The 18,649-nt window shown below is 42.9% G+C and overlaps 2 protein-coding genes across 4 annotated transcripts in view; one reads left to right on the forward strand and one right to left on the reverse strand.

The window, feature by feature from the left end:
- The window catches only part of SPPL3 (signal peptide peptidase like 3), a 38,464-nt gene extending 27,640 nt beyond the window's left edge, over positions 1 to 10,824 (reverse strand). Inside the window, exon 1 of one of the 3 annotated variants that reach the window (XM_083717475.1) lies at positions 10,343 to 10,824. In XM_083717475.1, the coding sequence (XP_083573601.1) occupies positions 10,343 to 10,365 (23 nt within the window). In that variant the 5' untranslated portion in view covers positions 10,366 to 10,824. Of the gene's footprint in view, positions 1 to 3,886; positions 3,933 to 10,342 lie in introns of those variants that run through there. The other 2 variants (XM_083717474.1, XM_083717476.1) reach the window with 2 other exon arrangements.
- HNF1A (HNF1 homeobox A) overlaps positions 8,952 to 18,649 on the forward strand; it is a 37,678-nt gene continuing 27,980 nt past the window's right edge. Inside the window, exons 1-2 of the mRNA XM_083717262.1 lie at positions 8,952 to 8,967; positions 9,113 to 9,166. The gene's annotated coding sequence lies outside the window, so the exon portion shown is untranslated. The remainder of the gene's footprint in view (positions 8,968 to 9,112; positions 9,167 to 18,649) is intronic.

Below are 18,649 nucleotides of genomic sequence, written 5' to 3' on the forward strand. Positions count from 1 at the left end.
CCAAGGTTACAGTAACAAAAATACGCCCAAGCATCTTCACTTGGTTGCAAGTGGCCAATAGCCAGGTGCAAAATGCACCTGGCTAATTTCAAACACTGGTGCTACACTAAATAAATAAATGTAGATTCATGACTCCCTCATCAAATACATTTATATATATATATATAAATATATATATATATATATATATATATTTGCTTTCGTAGATTTTCACGGGTACAGGAATGCAGGTTTTGGTGTCCTCGGGTGTCTTCCCGTGTAAAAGTTGGGGTGTCTAGGCGACGTTTCGACGAGGTCTCACTCGTCATCTTCAGGCTGGTGCTTTCGGCTTCTTGTTACTGGAACAGAGCGGGATCTCAATGTTTGAGTTCCTATAAATACTGTAGAGGGGGTGTGGTGTCTAGCCTCCAATGTTCTGGGCAGAGAGGAAGTTCCCAGGCTAGTGTGCCTTTTCTTCTTTTGTTCCTTAATTACTTGAGAGATACCTTGAGTGATTTCTTGAGTGATATCCTGAGTACCACTTAGGTGGGTCATTAGGTGTGGATTAGTTGCTAAAGTCTTTGTGTCTTGACCTCTTGAACTTTGTGAAGAGTTTTCCTGAGAAGATGGCTGTATTGCACTTAGTTGTGCTTTGGCTTGGCTTCGTGTATAGGGGCGAGCTGTGGTTTTGTGGCTTGTGTCAGCCAGATCTGTGTAGGGATTGCAGGGGGGTGCAGCATCCGGAGGTGCCACCATGGATTGGCTACTGGATGGTGTCAGTAATTCATCTGTGGAGAGGGTCTGGGTTTGGGTCTGGTGTGGTTGATTGGTGTTGGCGTTCTGTGTGCCTCTGGATCTGGTGTCAGTTTTTGTGGGGAGGGCTAATTTCCAGATGTCTGGCAAGCGGGATGTGTCGTCACGCTTGTTCATGTTGTGAGGGTGTTTCTCTATCTCGATGGCTTCCATGATTATTCTCTTGTGGTGATGTTCCGTGTTAAAGAGCAATTTGGAATCTGCAAAATTAATTTCGTGTCCTGTTTCTTTCATGTGTTGGAAAAGAGAGGAAGTTTTTTCTTCTTTTTTGACGGCATTCTTGTGTTCTGCGATACGTGCATTTATTCGTCTGTTTGTTTGTCCAATGTACGTGGCTGGGCAGACTTTGCAGGGTATTTCATAGATCCCTTGGTTTTCCAACTGGATTTTATCCTTGGGGTTTCTGAGGATATTGGCTATTTTTTGGTTGGTGCAAAAGGTATCTCTCAAGTAATTAAGGAACAAAAGAAGAAAAGGCACACTAGCCTGGGAACTTCCTCTCTGCCCAGAACATTGGAGGCTAGACACCACACCCCCTCTACAGTATTTATAGGAACTCAAACATTGAGATCCCGCTCTGTTCCAGTAACAAGAAGCCGAAAGCACCAGCCTGAAGATGACGAGTGAGACCTCGTCGAAACGTCGCCTAGACACCCCAACTTTTACACGGGAAGACACCCGAGGACACCAAAACCTACATATATATATATATATATATATATATATATATATATATATATATATATATAAAGTCTTTAATTCGCAGAACAAAAAAGTGGCCAGTACCTTTTGCAATCAAGTATGAACATTTCCCCATGGTTCTATAATTCTCTATGTGGGATATATGTACAAAACAACACATAAACTAATAAATAATACTTTTTATTTGCCATGTTTGCCATGGCAACTGTGTTACCACTTTATGCCAAACAGGACAAGCAACCAGATTTCCTCCCTTCCTTGGGAGTCGTAGAAGAGGTTGGGCATCATCCCAGCAGTTACATGGCAATTCCATCTCCCTCCCAAATGCAAATGCTGGGAAGAAGGATGGGGAGTTGTTTGGTTGTTTAGTTGCTAAGGTACCCAAGCACACATTGCAGCAGTCAAACCAGGGTTCGAAATTAGCAGGGCAACATGCACATTTTGCACCTAAAGATTCCCCATTTGTGAGCAGCTCAAAAAGACTGGGTGCCATTTTTTGCACCTGGCTGACACTCAAGCATTATTGAAATGTACAGTCATACCTCGGGTTAAAGTTGCTTCAGGTTGAGCGTTTTCAGGTTGCGCTCTGCGGCAACCCGGAAGTATCAGAATGTGTTACTTTCGGGTTTCGCCACTTGCACATGCGCAGACTCTCAAAATGACATCATGCACATGCGCAGAAGCGGGGAATTGCGCCCCATGTACACGAGGGTTGCGTTCTCTTCAGGATGCCAACGGGGCTCCGGAACGGATCCCATTCACATCCAGAGGTATCACTCTATGTGCTTTGAAGCCTCAAAGTATATGTTAAGGACAAACAAAATGTTAAGGAGTTTAACAATAAAGAGTGTTTTGAAAACTAAAATACAGTACCAAAACTTTTATGATAAACACAATTTTAAACATGTATTAACAATTTCTGCTACAAATGGCATATTAACAATGTGTCGCTTATGTTACATATTAGTTCCTGCTTATCAAAATAATAAATAAAAAGTGTTCCTGACACACACACCCCGGCGACTAGACATTCTGTTTTGGCACCCACAACCCAGGTCCCTTCTATCCCAGTTTCTAACACTGAGCTAAACAGGCATACACTTTCCTGGTTGGTCCCCATGAAGGACCAACTCAGTCCCTGGTGACTACAATGTTGGACATGCCTAGCACAGGTAGACAAAAATTGTCGATCCCTATTCATCAGGTCATATAATGTATTTAGTATTAAATATTCGCAATATCAATGTCAAGCACCATGCATCACACTGAAGACACTGAATACCAGTTTTCTCAATTAAGAATTTTCTAGAAACACACCCACACTAACATACACATGCAGCATCTTTTTAACAACATGACTTGAGGGAGGCCATTTCTCAGAGGACCAGAGAATGACATTTCTTACATCTCATGTTTAGCAATGGAAGACAAGCATAACAACAAACTCAAAGCTATTTTCTGGCCCTTTATAGGGCTTCACAAATGGGCATGGGGTGCCATGAAGTTTCATCACAAACTACATAACTAGCATTCCCAACAAAGGCAAATAACTTTGTTAAATTAATGAAAATATTTGCTGCAGTAAATCTCAACACCGAAGTCAAACCCTATTAGCAAACCCTTATGCCCCACTGCATCCCATGTATAATAATTTGAATGCAGAAAATAAATGTCTCACTGAGCTTTCCCCTCTCTTAAAATGTTGCTTAGGCTGTAACACAGAAGCCTCAACCCACAAAAGCTCCAATGCACAGGGTAGGAAAGTAATTTATTTCCACTACAAACTAATGGAACTAGGTCTAATAACTAGAAAGAACAGGGGTTAACAGAAGCAAAAGAGGAACTATTCATCTTTGTGAAATCCCAGCATAAGGTAATTTGTATCAGAAAATTTTCTGATGCCCTAGAAAGTGATCTAATCTTGTAAATAAAGCTGAAAACTTTAATAAGCTCACCTAATATTGTATTTGCAATTGGCATCCACTCATTTTTACTAAAGAATTCATGAAATGGAAAAAAATTCATGGAAAAATAAAGGATTGGTATATGTTCTGTTCCATATAATTGTACACATCTCTATCTTAAAAAATGCAGGGTTTCGTAGGTTAAGAGGAGAAATAAAACAAGAGAACAAAGTACTCCACTTTTAAATTAGGTTGCTGCATGTGTGTGTGTTTTATTTCATTTGGCCCTGCATACAGGAATTGAAGCCCAGCAAGCCCTGCATCACAGAACAAAGGAGAGGCAATCAAGTACAAGACACGTACTGTACAGGTGAAAGTCAAATACAGATTTTTCCATGGCATTTTTGACTACTGTCTCATCAATACAAAAGGAATTGAAGCTTTAGTAATCTACTGAGTATTTAGAAACAATGTAAATCCAAGCTGACCGTTATCTTCCTTTGCTCCGTGCATAGACGATTGAAGAGCTTATCCTCAAGAGATTATAAATTTAGAACCAGTGTTTAGTCTATTACATTAAAAACAGAACCTGAAGCACCCATTAACCTTATTTAAAAAAAATCAAAATGAAGAGAAAATGTTTTAAGATATCTAGAAACACTTGGCCCATCAGCTGATGATGAGTTGAATTCTACTAAGCCACTATCTCCTTGGTGCGCCAACTTTGGAAGGTGGGCAGGGCAACCAACATGTCAATCACCTGATATTATTACATCAGATTATTAATTGGTGTGTTCCAGCCCAGCTGTCAAATATTGGTCCACAGGTGGCAGGAGAGCTAGATGAAAATCTGGCCCACAAGGCCAAAAAGGTTTCCCGCCCTTGATCTAGTGAGTTACTTCACACGACAGATGTCAAAAGTTAGCTAAGAATATTATAAATAAAAAAATTATTTAAAATGCAGTTGGGAATATTATTTTGGTCTTTTGTTTGAGGCCTAAAGCAGGAGCTCAGCTTCAACTGCAAAAGTAGGGCGAGACTAAGGATTACTATTAGCCCTCTTATACACATATTAACTTTTAAATATTAATTCTCCAACCCTTAAATAACATTTCTCCCTTTCCCCACCAAACTGCACATGACGTCATCATACTTTAGACATACCTTTAGATTTGTCAAATTTTCAAAGGCAAGGAAAACTCAACAACTGCTCCACAGAGCGCTGTAGTGATTTAGTATTTTAAAATTGTATAGCACTTTCAAGTGGTCAAAGCACTTCACATGCATTATCTAACTGTAATCCTTACTATAACTCTGTAAGCAAGTCAGTATGATTTTACATAGTAACATAATGATTAACTCTTTTCTACATATTGACACTTTATAATTTCAACAACAAGTGATTCTCTGAAATTAGTACTATATTTGTTCTGTGAAAAACTATACATGTCAGGTGTGCTGCCACAGTTTAAAAGAAAATCTGGAGTGCTATATTAGGCTGTGATACTCTGGAATTAGTGTTTTCACTTCCAAAGTCACAACTTACTGGTTATAACCCTGGTCTGTAAAATACTGCTAATCAGCATTCTGAGTAAAAACAAAAATATGAGACACAAAAGCTAATTAAGTATTTGGAGAAACCTGAAATCAGGAACATCCGTTCTTTTCTAGTTCTAGCCATCCTGTTACATTTTATCCAGTGTTCGAAACTAGCCAGGCACCAGGAACATTTTGCACCTGGCAGCCAGCCACTTGTGACCAAGTGAAGGCGCCTGGACGCCAGGATGACATCTGAAATCTCCACCATCTGGAGATGCATGCCTGAGGATCATGGTATCCTGACTGTTTTCAAACACTAATACCACATCCTGTAGAATTCTATCAGTTATTTTTTATTTACACAATAAGAATGAATTTCAGGAACCAAATGTTTTTTTTTTCTATGCAGCCTGAGCAGGAGCAGTGAACATTATGGATACTTGTTGTAGCTTGTTTTCACTTACCCCACCCCAATGCTGTACTCTCAGTTGTGAAGAATATTCTTACTTTATGGATGGTCTTTGTCACCATTAAGAAAAAGAGGTAGTAATAGGCCAATATATAACTGGGCTGTCCCTGGATTAAGTGCCTGTTTTCTTTATATTCTCCAAGTTCTTAATCTAGCTGTTATCAGGTACTTAACTGATAATCAATCACAGTCAGTCCATTTAAAAAATAAACTTTAGAGCTGTCTTGCCCAAAAATGGCAACTAGACATTCTGTTTTAGCAACTGTAACCTTAGTTTAAGGAGCCATTTGATGCCTATCTTATAATATATGAGTTTTTAACACTGATTTTATCTGCCTCAAAGCAGAGTTTCAGCATAATAATTCTACAAAGTATTTTAGGCTGAGATTTAGATATCAAGAAAAAACCAGTTTGCCCAGCTGGGTTAGGCCTCAGATTTATGCATTCCCTCCTCTCTAGTTCATGAAAATGATAATTGCCATCTGATAAAGTGGATTCTGGTCCACAAAAGCTTATACCATTATATATGATAGTTTTTGAGGAGCTACATGAGTCTTTGTTGTTGTTTTTGTGCTGCAACAGACTTAACACAGTTACCTCTCTCAGTATTAATTTGCTGAGACATCCAAATCATGGCTACTGCAAACCGTAAGTCCTTTTCAGATGACAAGCTGAGGATAATGAATGCACACTTGAATGGAGGGAAGTGGGATCATAGCAACAGCTCCCACCCACTACTTACATTCAGGTTATAAATAGATCCTGCACGTGTAAGAGGTGTATGTGCATAAGGACCAGTGATTTAAGGGGGGGCTCTTTTTTTAGACGAAAAATCATTGCTATATTTTTGGCAAACAAATATCCATGTCTATTTCAGGAGGTCAGTTAGTAATATAACAAATCAGACTGGACAACTGAAATGCCTACAATATTATTTAGATCTAAAACTACAATTTTAATTAATGCTTTTCACGCAACTATCCCTAGAAATCATATATATTTCTGTGAAGAGCTATTCATGCTTTCTAATATTATTTCCCCAGTTTATATACCACTTAACACTTCAGTCTCTAAGTCGTGTACAGTAAACAGATACAAGAAAAATAAAACAAGTTAAAACTAACCTTAAATCAAAATACCTCCTTAATCTGCCTACTCCCTGTCTCTCTTAAGCTGAGAGAGCAGCCAAAGGGCACCTTCATAGGTAAAAAACTGCACTCAAAAGTAAGGGTGCTTCATGCACAAGCTCCTTGCAAATTAAAAAAATGACCTGCAGTTTTTGGACTGGTGTCTGGACTGGAACATAGTTGATTTTAGTACGCTAACAGTTTTCAGTGTCTTCAATTTTTGATTTAAAATCTAAACTATGTAAGGGATGTATAAGCTATTGCATCTTAGTATTCCAATTTTTAAAAAATCACATAAACCTCTGAATTTGTTTATCATATTTAAATCACACATGTCTATATGACTGCAGCACAAGTGAACATTACTGAGGGAGGGGAAGCCTAATATTTCAATTCAACTACTTTTGGTTATTTGTGGGGGAAGCCTTTCATGTGTTTATTAAGGATGCAAAATTAGCATGACCTTATTTCTTACTTTGGTTTATGACTTTGCCTCTTTTCCATTCCTCCTCAAAACTCAACCTTCCTGGTAAACCTTTTCATCATCCCACTAGCACATGTCATTAAAGCAATCCTGTGCCTTCCATTTCCAACCCCCTTCCTTTGTTGTTTCCTTGTGTCTATTTTAGACTGTAAGCCCCTTTGGGCTTGGGACCTGTCATACCTGTTCTTTGTAAAACAGCATGTACAGTAATAGTGCTGTAAATAAATATATAAATGCAAGTCAACTAAACATGCTCAACAAGGCTCACTTAGCTCTGTGTAAAATTGCCTTGAAGGCTTTCTAGAAAAATTTCTAGAAAACCCACTAAGTTTATTCTTGGTATGAGCTTTCGTGTGCATGCACACTTCTTCAGACACCTGAAGAAGTATCTGAAAAAGTGTGCATGCACACGAAAGCTCATACCAAGAACAAACCTACTTGGTCTCTAAGGTGCTACTGGACAATTTTTTATTTTATATTTCTACTGCATCAGACCAACATGGCTACCTACCTGAATCTAGAAAACCCACATTACTGGCTTTTCCATACCATCAGGAAACCTGCTTCTTCAGCACCCCCAGTAATACTGAAAAAGCTGTGCACACATATCCCTCCTTCTACATTTTATTTAATCCCAGGATGCACATAAGAGCTATTCGGACACTATTCAGAATATACATCAGTAAAGGGTAGACACTGTCAATGAAATATCACATCTCCCCATCAATTATCCCTGGTTTGTTACAGCTATTGGTTTGCTTCCACACCAAAACAGAAACTATAGTTAGAAATCTGATTTGGAAGCAAACTTTGGTTTGCAATAACCATAGCTTACCTCAAGGTTGGCTCACCTTTAGACCTCTAGATGTTGGTCAACTACAACTGTCACCATCCCTGGCCATTGGCCATATTGACTGGAGCTGATGAGAGTTGGCATCCAGCAACTTCTGGAGGGCCACAGGTTCCCCATCCCAGTTTACCTGATTTGGACATTACAGCAAACTATAGTTATAGCAAAGCAAAATGAAGGAAGAAGTCCAAGACACAAGCCTAACCATCAAATATGGATTGGCGGCTATCTGTAACATCTGAACCAGGTCACTGCCATGTGCCCAAGACCAACCAATAAAGTTCATAGTTAAAACTCGATTTGAACCATTATCTTTCCCCATCTAAGTCATAATCCAGAATTCACACACCATTTCTTGGATGATCACATCATTTTAAAACCTAGCTCCCTGCAATTTTATTATGAAACACTATATTTAGAAAAAGTGTGCTTGTGGGTTCCAGATGCTAGGAGGAAGAGAAGATGGTACTCCCATCATACCCTCTTGTGCAATTTCAGAGGCATCTGGCTGGCAACTGTTACAAACTGAAAGTAAGTCTAGCTAGCCCTTTAGTTTAGCAAAGGGACTAAGAATATGAACCACCATGACCCTAGTTCAAATTTTACTTCATCCAGATGTCCCTAGACAGTCCAACTCAGGTCAGTCCAACTCAGGTCATTCACTTAATCTCCTACTGTGGGATAATAACAATGTCTGATAAGAAACCAACTCCATCCTATATAGGTTGAGAACTTTCAGTCAGTGCTCATATCAACCTAACATGACTTAGTAGGTTGTTGCAATGATCACAAAGATAATGTATAATAGAAGGCACTAAGTAGAAAACACTTATTTAGCCAACAACTTTTTTTTTTCTTAAGCACTTTGTGTGACATTAGCTCCAATGTTATCCATCCACCTTGCATTCAAGCCTATGGGACTTACCGTACATCCCAAGCAAATCTGCTTTGGGTCAGGCTGCAACCATGCATAGCTGTTCAAGAATAAGTCTGTGATACTTACTTTTCAGTAAATATGCAAAGACATAAGAATGCTTTTTTTCAAACACAATCTCTTCTATTACAGCAGGGAGACATCAGAATATGACCACATCTGCAAGGTGTGTGACAAACTATAGAATATTTCACAACCCGCCCTTCACCAAAAGCTGATATTGGAGTTGTCCCCATGACCAAGCAAATTATAACCACCACATCATCAAGACAACGTAAGCTTATAGTATTTGTCTTCTTCCTTTAATCCAGGTACACTGCACCTGGACCCTGAGAAAGATGCTTCTACACTTCCGCATTTTTAATGTAAGAAATTATCTTCTCAGAGACACATTTGTGCTCTTTCACTACCAGGTTTCTACATAACAACTGGTTGATGGCAAAATAGATTGCACCATACAGACAGGTGTCTCTAATTCAGTCTAGCAAGTGGTGAAATACATCACCACCCCAATGTTGTGCACCTGGGATTTTGTGGCGCCTTAAAACCCAAGTAGTTTATTGTAACAGGGTCTTCTGTAGCAAGCAGCGCGGGGAGGAGTGAAACTAGTGTATATATACACTTGTAATTTTTTTCATGGTATGAGAATCAGATTTTGCAAGATGCATAAACACATACTGAATACACACCAGCCAAACACCACTGCCCACTTACTTCATGCATCTGAATCAGGAGGCTCTTCACAGTAATTTGTAAAATGTTCAAGTTATCAAAAGATCATTATTACAAGCTACTTTTAAAGAACTTGGGAATTAGGAGACAACTATGAATGAATCCCACCCCCATAGTATGCTTTGATACTTCCAAAGCAGCCCAAAAAGCTGCAAAAGGAGGCAAGTGAGGTTGCCAAGCCAAGCCACTCGCAGGAACCAGCAAGGGCAGCTTTGCCAGGAGCCTACAGATCCCACTGCTCTCTCTCTCTCTGACACCGTGTCAAGTTTGGACGAAAAAAACTTGGGGGTGGGGGGTGCGCAAGGCTCCCAACCTCTCAACAGGTTGCTGCAGCTCGGCCTTTCCCCATGGCAGATCTTTCCTGCTTGTTTACGTCCTATCGCCTCATGCACAGCAATGAACGTCCATTGTAGGAGGCATCCTTCGGGTCCAGCTGGTGGGTTTAAAGCGGGGTGGGTCAGGAAAAGGAGGGGAGAAAGGATGGGTGGCGGCTGCTAGGTGCCAACTTCCCCACGGGCCTTTTCTCCTGTGCCTTTAACAGCAGTAGTAGTGGAATATAGAGCCACCTCGTTCAGGGGGGTGTGGGGAGAAAACTATTCATATGGGGGAAAGACGTGCCCCGCTCGCTCTTCTTCCCTTCAGCCAAGGGCCGGAGCCTGCTTTTGAGGCCGAGAGCTCTCGCTCCCATGGCGGGAGGGAAGAGGCCGAGGCGGCGGTGATGGGCATTCCATGGAAGCCCCTCCATAGGCAGGCAGAGAGATGCTCCCCCACTCGGGAGAGGCCTAGCAGCAGTAGCGGCGCCTCCTCACCAGGAGTAGGTCTGCTCCGCCATGGCGCCGGCGCCGGCCGCTCCTCTCCCTCCTCGTCCTTCCCGTCGTCGTCTTCGTCGTGTCCTCCTGGCTCCCTCTCCCCTTCTCAGAGGGCTCAGCGGCGGTCCCGCTGCGGCTCCCGGCCCAACATGGCGGCCTCGGCGGCGGCGGCGGCTGAGAGGCGAAGAAGGGAACCCCCTCCGCCCGGGCGGAGACGCCTCAGCGGCAGCCGCACCACACGAACCGCAGCGGCAGCAGCTGGGCCGCGCTCCAGCGACGGCGGGCGGGCCTCATGACCGACGGCTACCACGACGACGAGGCGGCGGCGGCGCTGGCCGAGGTGTGTGAGGGGGAACGGGCGGCCAACGAACAACTCCGAAGGCGAGACCGCGCTCGCTCGCTCGCGCGTCCTCGGGGGGAGGGAGGAGGAGAGAGAGCGAGGGGGCGGGGCTTGATAGGGGAGCGCGCGCGCACACCAAGCCAGGCTAGCGACGCTGGCGGGTCACGTGCTCACAACAGGCTCACGTGTTTCGACGCAGCAGCCTTTGAGGAAGGAGTCAGAGACAAGGGAGAGAGACGGGGTTTTTCGTCTTTATTTGTTTGTTTGGGGGGCCGGCGCGCAGCACGCTGTGGGATATTGTTGGGATGAAGGTGAACCGGCAGATGGAGGCGAGTTTAAGGAGAAGAGGGGGCGGGGATGATTAAGATGACCTCATTGCGCCTGCGCAGCATCCACCCGCGGTGGATGGAAGGGATTCTTTTTTGTTTCCCCCGCCGGGTTCGACTTGTGCGGCGAAGCTCCTTCGGAAAATGCAGGCGGGCGGGCGGGCTGTTTCTCTCACTCGCACCAGCGAATGCTATTAGTATTGCTTTGTTATTAGCACGTGCTGTTTACAAATAGTTCTGTTTATATATGAGCTGGCAATATACACATATACATTATATAGCATTGTTACTATTATTTATTAAATTTATTAGGCGGTGTTTTTCTGCCATAGCAACTTAAAATATGTTGAGAGAAAAAAACCACACATATATATACATTGAAACCAGCGTTTTAAAAAATCAATTGTGTTTTGTAAATATATTTTTTCGTTATTATTTTTCTTTTTAGAGAGAATCGTTTTTTGTTATTTTCTTATAAATGAGTTTGAATTTTAGTCTTTTAAAATGCTAAAATAACTTTCAATAAAATTGCTATATATATAAAAAAGAAACCAGAATTTTAAAAAATCTAGGAGGATTTAAAACAATTACAATAATTTTACAGCATTGTACAGTATTGTATTATATTATATTTGTTACTTTTGCATCCTGCTTTTTCCTCAAAGGCAGCATACATGGTTCTCTCCATTTAATCCCTACAACAATCCTGCGAGGTAGGTTGGGCTGAGAGTTCATGACTGGCCTCCAAGGTCGTCTAGTGAGCACGCGGTGCTACGAAACTTGCCACCAACCTAGATGGCTTTTAAAGTGGGTTAGACAAATTTATGGAGGAGAGGGCTATCCATGGGAACTAGCTATGATGGCTATCATCTGCCTCCGGCAGCAGCAATGCTTCCAAATACCAGCTGCTGGAAATTGCAGGAGGGGAAAACACTCTTGTACTGGGGTCATGCTTTGTGGGATTCTCCATGGAGCATCTGGTTGGCCACTGTGAGAAAAGGATGCTGGACTAGATGGGCCATTGGGCCTGATCCAACAAGCTCTTCTTATTGACATCCACAGCAGCTGAAACATCTGATAGTAGGCTTTGGAGATGTCCATATGTGGGACTTTGTTTTTAAGCTTCAATTTGGGTTTCTATTTAAATTTATTCTGTTCTAAGAGATGGTGGATGAACAGTGGAGACTGGCCCATTAGGGCCAATGGGGTACTTTCCCACCAACCATATTCTGCTCTCAGCCAGCTCCCACCTGCCTGCCTTCTCTTTTGGAACTGGCTGTCAGTTTCCTCCTCCTAAGTTTCAGCATTGCTCTTGTTGAACTCAGCAAGAAAGAGGATTGGAAGAAACCTATAATTTGTTGGCTCTGCCTACTTGTTTTGGTTCCTTTCGTTCCACAGCCATCAGTGAAGACCAGTGAACTGTGTTGTCCTTCCTCCCTACTTGTGCTTCCCGAATATTTTTCACATTTACTGGAAGCGCAGAACTATATCCAAAGATGCTGCTGGCATACAAAGTGGACGAGCTGTTCCTGCAGCCTATGTATATTATACATAGGCCTTCTAGGTGTAGATTCAATGCAATGGTGTAGTTCAAACGATGGGAACATAGGAAGCTGCATTATACAGTGGGAAAGAGGATTTTGGAAATATGTAGACCTTTGGTCCTGATCCCCCTAAAGCTCTCTAGAGTCCGTGACAAGGACTCTCCAATTAAGAAGAATTTGGACTTGATATCCCGCCTTTCACTCCCCTTAAGGAGTCTCAAAGCACCTAACAATCTCCTTTCCCTTCCTCCCCCACAACAAACACTCTGTGAGGTGAGTGGGGCTGAGAGACTTCAGAGAAGTGTGACTAGCCCAAGGTCACCCAGCAGCTGCAGGTGGAGGAGCGGGGAATCGAACCCAGTTCACCAAATTACGAGTCCACCGCTCTTAACCACTACACCACGCTGGCTCTCTTTTGGAAGACAAGGTGAGCCTGCTGGATCAGACCAATGGCCCATGTAGTTCAGCATCCTGTTCTCACAGTGGCAAGCCAAATACATGTGGGAATCCTGCAAGCAGGACCCAAGCACAAGAGCACTCTCCCCTCCTAAGATTTCCAGCAACTGGCATTCCGAAATATTATTGCCTCCTAGAGCATAGCCACTGTGACTAATAGCCATTGATAGCCTTATTGAATTTGTCCAGTCTTCCTTTAAAGCCATCCAAGTTGGTGGTCATCCCAGTCTCCTGTAGGAGCAAGTTCCATAATGTGCTTTCCTCTGTCCTAAATATTAACAACATTCAGTTTCGTTTGATGTCCATAAGTTCTAGTGTTAGGAGAGAGGGAGAAAAACCTTTCTCTATCCACTTTCCCAATCCCATGCATAATTTTATAAACTTCTATCATGTTCCAACCACTGATATCTTTCCTGATAGGGGAGTTGCTCTATTCCCTTTATCATTTTGATTGCTCTTTTCTTAACCTTTTCCAATTCTGCAATAACCTTTTTCAGGTGAAGTGACCAGAAGTATACACAGCCTTGTTCTGGATCTCTGGACACCCACTTAGTTTAAGAGGAACAATTGCAATGACTGCTTAAAATATGATTATTTATTACTGCATTTATATTCTACCTTTCCTCCAAGGAGTTCAAGGTGGCACACATAGTTCTCCACCTCCTCATTTTATGCTCACAACAACCCTGTGAAGTAGGTAAGGTTAAGAGGCAGTGGCTGGCCCAGGGTCACCCTTTGTACTCTTATAATGGTGGGCAGTCTACATTCTATATTGCCATTATAGTCAATCACCAAGTCTGTAATCATATTCTGCCAATAAGCAGAAGTATCATCACTCTTAACCATTTTTACAGAGAAAGAAGTGTTTTCTTTAAACGATTGCACTGTTATTTGACAGGTGTCAGATGGTTTAAATTTCTAAGTGACGCATTTCATGGTACAAAAGATGCCAATGCAGATGTAAAGGTAAAGGTACCCCTGCCCGTACGGGCCAGTCTTGACAGACTCTGGGGTTGTGCGCCCATCTCACTCAAGAGGCCAAGGGCCAGCGCTGTCCGAAGACACTTCTGGGTCACGTGGCCAGTGTGACATCGCTGCTCTGGCAAGCCAGAGCCGCACACGGAAACGCCGTTTACCTTCCCGCTGGTAAGCGGTCCCTATTTATCTACTTGCACCCAGAGGTGCTTTCGAACTGCTAGGTTGGCAGGCGCTGGGACCGAGCAGCGGGAGCGCACCCCACCGCAGGGATTCGAACCGCCGACCTTTCGATCGGCAAGTCCTAGGCGCTGAGGCTTTAACCCACAGCGCCACCTGCGTCCCTGCCAATGCAGATGACATACAGCCAAATACAATTGGAATTCGGGCTACACAGGGCAGCACTTGCAGGACACCAGAAGGAAGATCAGTTCTGACAGCTGTTAAGACTTCCCCAAAAAGCTATATGGCTTTAGTTTCAGGGATAGTGAATTCATTTGCAGTTTTGACTCAGGTTTTGTCTCTTTAATTTCAAAAGATGCCAACAGTTATCCTGTTTCGTTGAAGATTCTCTAAATTTCATTTGGGGGGGGGCGTTGTTAGATACTCTTCTTTACAAGGGACACTGATCTCCAAAAATATGCTTTTCTTTTATGTACATGTTTTTCCCCACAGTGATGTATCTACTGGTAAGATAAAAATAATATACTTAATATATCTAATTGAATTAATTTAATAGTTAATATAACTAATATTAATTATTAGTTATATTAATTGCTTGCATCCACCAAGACCTTGACTGCTGTTACAGCAGATGAATCTCATGGGGCGTCCAGAGCACAGTCTAGTCCTGTTGTGTTGGATCAATTTCAGCTGGTAAGGCTCGAAAATGTGGACAAGGTGCTCAGATCAGTCAGGGCAAGCACTTGCGCTCTAGACCCTTGCCCCTCTTGGCTGGTAAAAACCACCAGGGAAGGAACAGCTGGCTGGGCCAGGGAGGTGATCAATGCCTGTTTAAGAAAGGCGGCGGTCCCTGCCTGTTTGAAAGAGGCAGTGGTAAAACCACTCATTAAGAAAGCTTCCCTGGATTTGGGAAAACCTAAGTAACTACCAGCAAGTTGCTAATCTTCCTTTCCTGAACAAGAGGTCGCAGACCAGATCTAGGTGCTTTTGGTAGAAACTAATTTTCTGGATCCATTTCAATCGGGGTTTAGCCTGGTTTTGGCACAGAAATTGCCTTGGTTGCCCTTTATGATGACCTCTGTTGAGAGAGAGACAAGGGAAATATGTCCCTGTTAATTCTTCTCGACCTCTCAACAGCTTTAGATACCATGGACCATGGTATCTTCTGGAGCGACTGTCCAAACTAGGGTGGGTGGCACCGCTTTGCAGTGGTTCCAGTCCTACTTGGATGGTCGTTCCCAGCGGGCAATGGAAGTGCTGGATCAGTGTCTTGGATCAGGTGGTCTCAGTGGCCCAGAGTGCCTTCCATCAGCTTTGGCTGGTGGCCCAACTACGCTCCTATCTGGACAGGGATAGCCTAACTATTGTTGTCTATGCTCTGGTTACTCCCAGGTTAGATCACTGCAATGCATTATACGTAGGGCTGCCTCTGAAGACGGTTTGGAAACTTCAGCTACTGAAGAATTCAGCGGCCAGGTTGCTCACTGGAGCAAGACAGTTTGAGCATATTGCACCGATCCTGGTCTGACTGCACTGGCTACCAATTAGTTTCCAGGCCTAAATCAAAGTGCTGGTTTTGACCTATAAAGTCTTGACCACAATACCTCAAGGACCGCCTCTTTCCATATGAACCTACCCAGATCCTGAGATCATCTTCTGAGGTCCTTCTTCACGTGCTTCCTTCTAGAGAGGTCTGGAGGGTGGCAACACGAAAACGGGCCTTCTCTGCAGTGGCTCCCCATCTGTGGAATGCTTTCCCCAGAGAAGTTCGCCTGGCACCTTCATTATACACTTTTAGGCACCAGGCAAAAAAGTTCCTTTTTAACCAGGCCTTTGGTTGATTTGACTGATATCCTATGCCCTTTTAAAATGTGGGTGTTTTTGGAGGGGCAGTTATTGGGTTGTTTTTCTTTCGATTACAGTGGAACCTCAGGTTACGTACCTCTTTGGTTGCATATTCTTCAGGATACACACGCAGCGAACCCGGAAGTAACAGGAAGGCTTTCGGTGGCCACACCTGCACAGGAGCGGGCTCCTGCCGGCCGCACATGCACAGAAGCAGGCTACCACCGGTCACGCATGTGCAGAAGTAGGCTACTGCCCCGCGCACATGCGCAGAACAGGCGCGTCTGGATACAGATTTTTTGGACTGCACACGGACCCCTGGAATGAATTAAATTTGTATCCAGAGGGTCCACTGTATATATTTTGTGCTTTTATATTTTGATTTTGTTCTGTGAACCGCCCTACGGTCTCTGGGTATAGGGCAGTATATAAATTCAAAGAAGAAGACGACGACATAAATTTATAATATATCATCATATCATATCATATATACAGATTTATATTATCTGTAATGAAATAAATATTTTTCAATTTAAACAATGTATCATTGTATTTTTAAAAAAGTAAAACTTTTTTGTCATTTTTCTCTCTCTTTACACTGTCTTTCACCAAGGTTGATAATACTAGGAGGCAGCATGCTTCTGAATACCATTTGCTGGAAATCACAATTGAGGAGAGTAGTGCTGATGTTCTCTGGTCCTGGTCGAGAGCTTTTCTTTGGGGAATCGTGCTGAGCTGGGTGGGTTCCCCTTTGGCCTTTACCAGCAGGCTCTTGCGCTCCAAATCAGCTTTCATTGTGCACCCTTAATTTGCTGCAATACAACTGAAGATAGTCAAGTGTCCTCAGGGTAGGTCCACTGAAATTAATGCTCAGACTAATTTAGGCCCATTAATTTCAATTGATCTAGTTTGAGAAAAAAATTAGTTGGATAAAACCCAGTAGAACTGCCATTTCTGCACTTTTAATAATACAGAAAAATAATGCATTTCCCACACCCACCAAATGATTCTGTCTATCAAAGAGGGGAGAGAGGAGGGGCTGGAAAAGATACCACAACAGAGAGAGAGAGGATGCACACTCCCTATCACTCCAGAACCCTGAAGTGAACACATTAAACACAGTCTCTTCCCACTTCTTACCCTTGAGAAGTGCCCAAGGGACTTTAATAAGACTACTTCAGAGTAAGTGGTTTGAAGATTGCAGCCTGTATGACCACAGCATCATCATGATGTGTCTGCATTACAGCACTCGCTGGCTCTCTTGGGAAAGTTGCTAGAAAGGTTAATGGCATAATTACTATTATTACCATAATGATAATGAGTGGAATTGCTTCATCTACTTTAAACACTGTTAAGCCTCATCTGCTCCTCCTCAGCAGTCTTTTTTTCCCACTGGGACGGGATGGAAACTGGGCTCGTCGTCGTCTGGCCTATGGCAAATGAATGTTTCCCACATTGAAGGACAATGGGAGGTGGGGGAGAGGAACATGAAGTGAAACAGGCTGGAGCCCAAGTTTCACAATTTTGCACATGTCTGCTGCTCATTTTACACTTGTTTTACTGCTGACGTAAGCAGGGCTTCTTTGAGAGTAGTTCTGGAGGAGACAGCTCTGCAAGGCTGCAAGCTTGCCTTGGGGCACCAGCTACAAGTTGATTCATGAGTGGGAACCAATTTTAGTGGTTTGATAGTTAAGGGCACTTGGGTTTGTTTGAGGCTGCTTTGGTTTGAAATGATTCCTCTCCTAGAGAATGAAAAGGTCAGTACACAAGAAAGCTTCCTTTTTTAACAGGGAACTGAATCTAACACTTGAGTAGCAGCCTTTGAGCCCCTCCTCCAAAGTCCATTTTATTGTGGGTCACAATGACTTGTGCTCATGATGGCATTGAGGTGATAAAAGACCTGTCTGCTTTCAATGCTGTCTGGATCAGGTGTCAGCAAACTTTTTCAGCAGGGGGCCACTGTCCCTCAGGCCTTGTCTGGGGCCTGACTATATATATTTGGGGGGGGGGGGAGAGAATGAACGAATTCCTATGCCCCACAAATATCCCAGAGATGTATTTTTAATAAAAGGACACATTCTACTCATGTAAAAACATGCTGATTCCCAGACTGTCTGCAGGCCGGATTTAGAAGGCGATTGGGCCGGATCCAGCCCCCAGGCCTTAGTTTGCCTACCCATGGTCTGGACTCTGGGCCTTTGAAAGTTTAACTGCATACATAAGTCTTTGTTTCGAACTGGGCATGTCCTGTCGCTTCCTAAAAATATAAGAAGAGCCTGCTAGATCAGACAGAAGGCCCACCTGGTCCAGGATCCTCTTCTCACATTAAAAAGGCATCCCCTCCCCCAATTATTATAGGCATAGTAGTTTTTTAAGGCTTATTAGAACTGTAAGTCTGTGAAGGGAAAACTACAGTGCCCAGAATACTTTGAGGGGGGGGGGGAGAAATTTCCTTAGCATGTGCTTTCAAGGCGCAGTAAAATGTAAAAAATATAAGATAGATATACACAATTTTAATATACATTTATTTATTTATTTAAAATGTACCTCACTATCCAGTAAAAAAACCCCAAGTCTCTCGAAGTGGCATTAGAGTCAATAGGTGAGATCCAATTATATCCACAATAGGGCTGGGCGA

The sequence above is a fragment of the Podarcis gaigeae genome (assembly GCF_964106915.1).
Source record: "Podarcis gaigeae genome assembly, chromosome: 16".
Taxonomy (NCBI): domain Eukaryota; kingdom Metazoa; phylum Chordata; class Lepidosauria; order Squamata; family Lacertidae; genus Podarcis; species Podarcis gaigeae.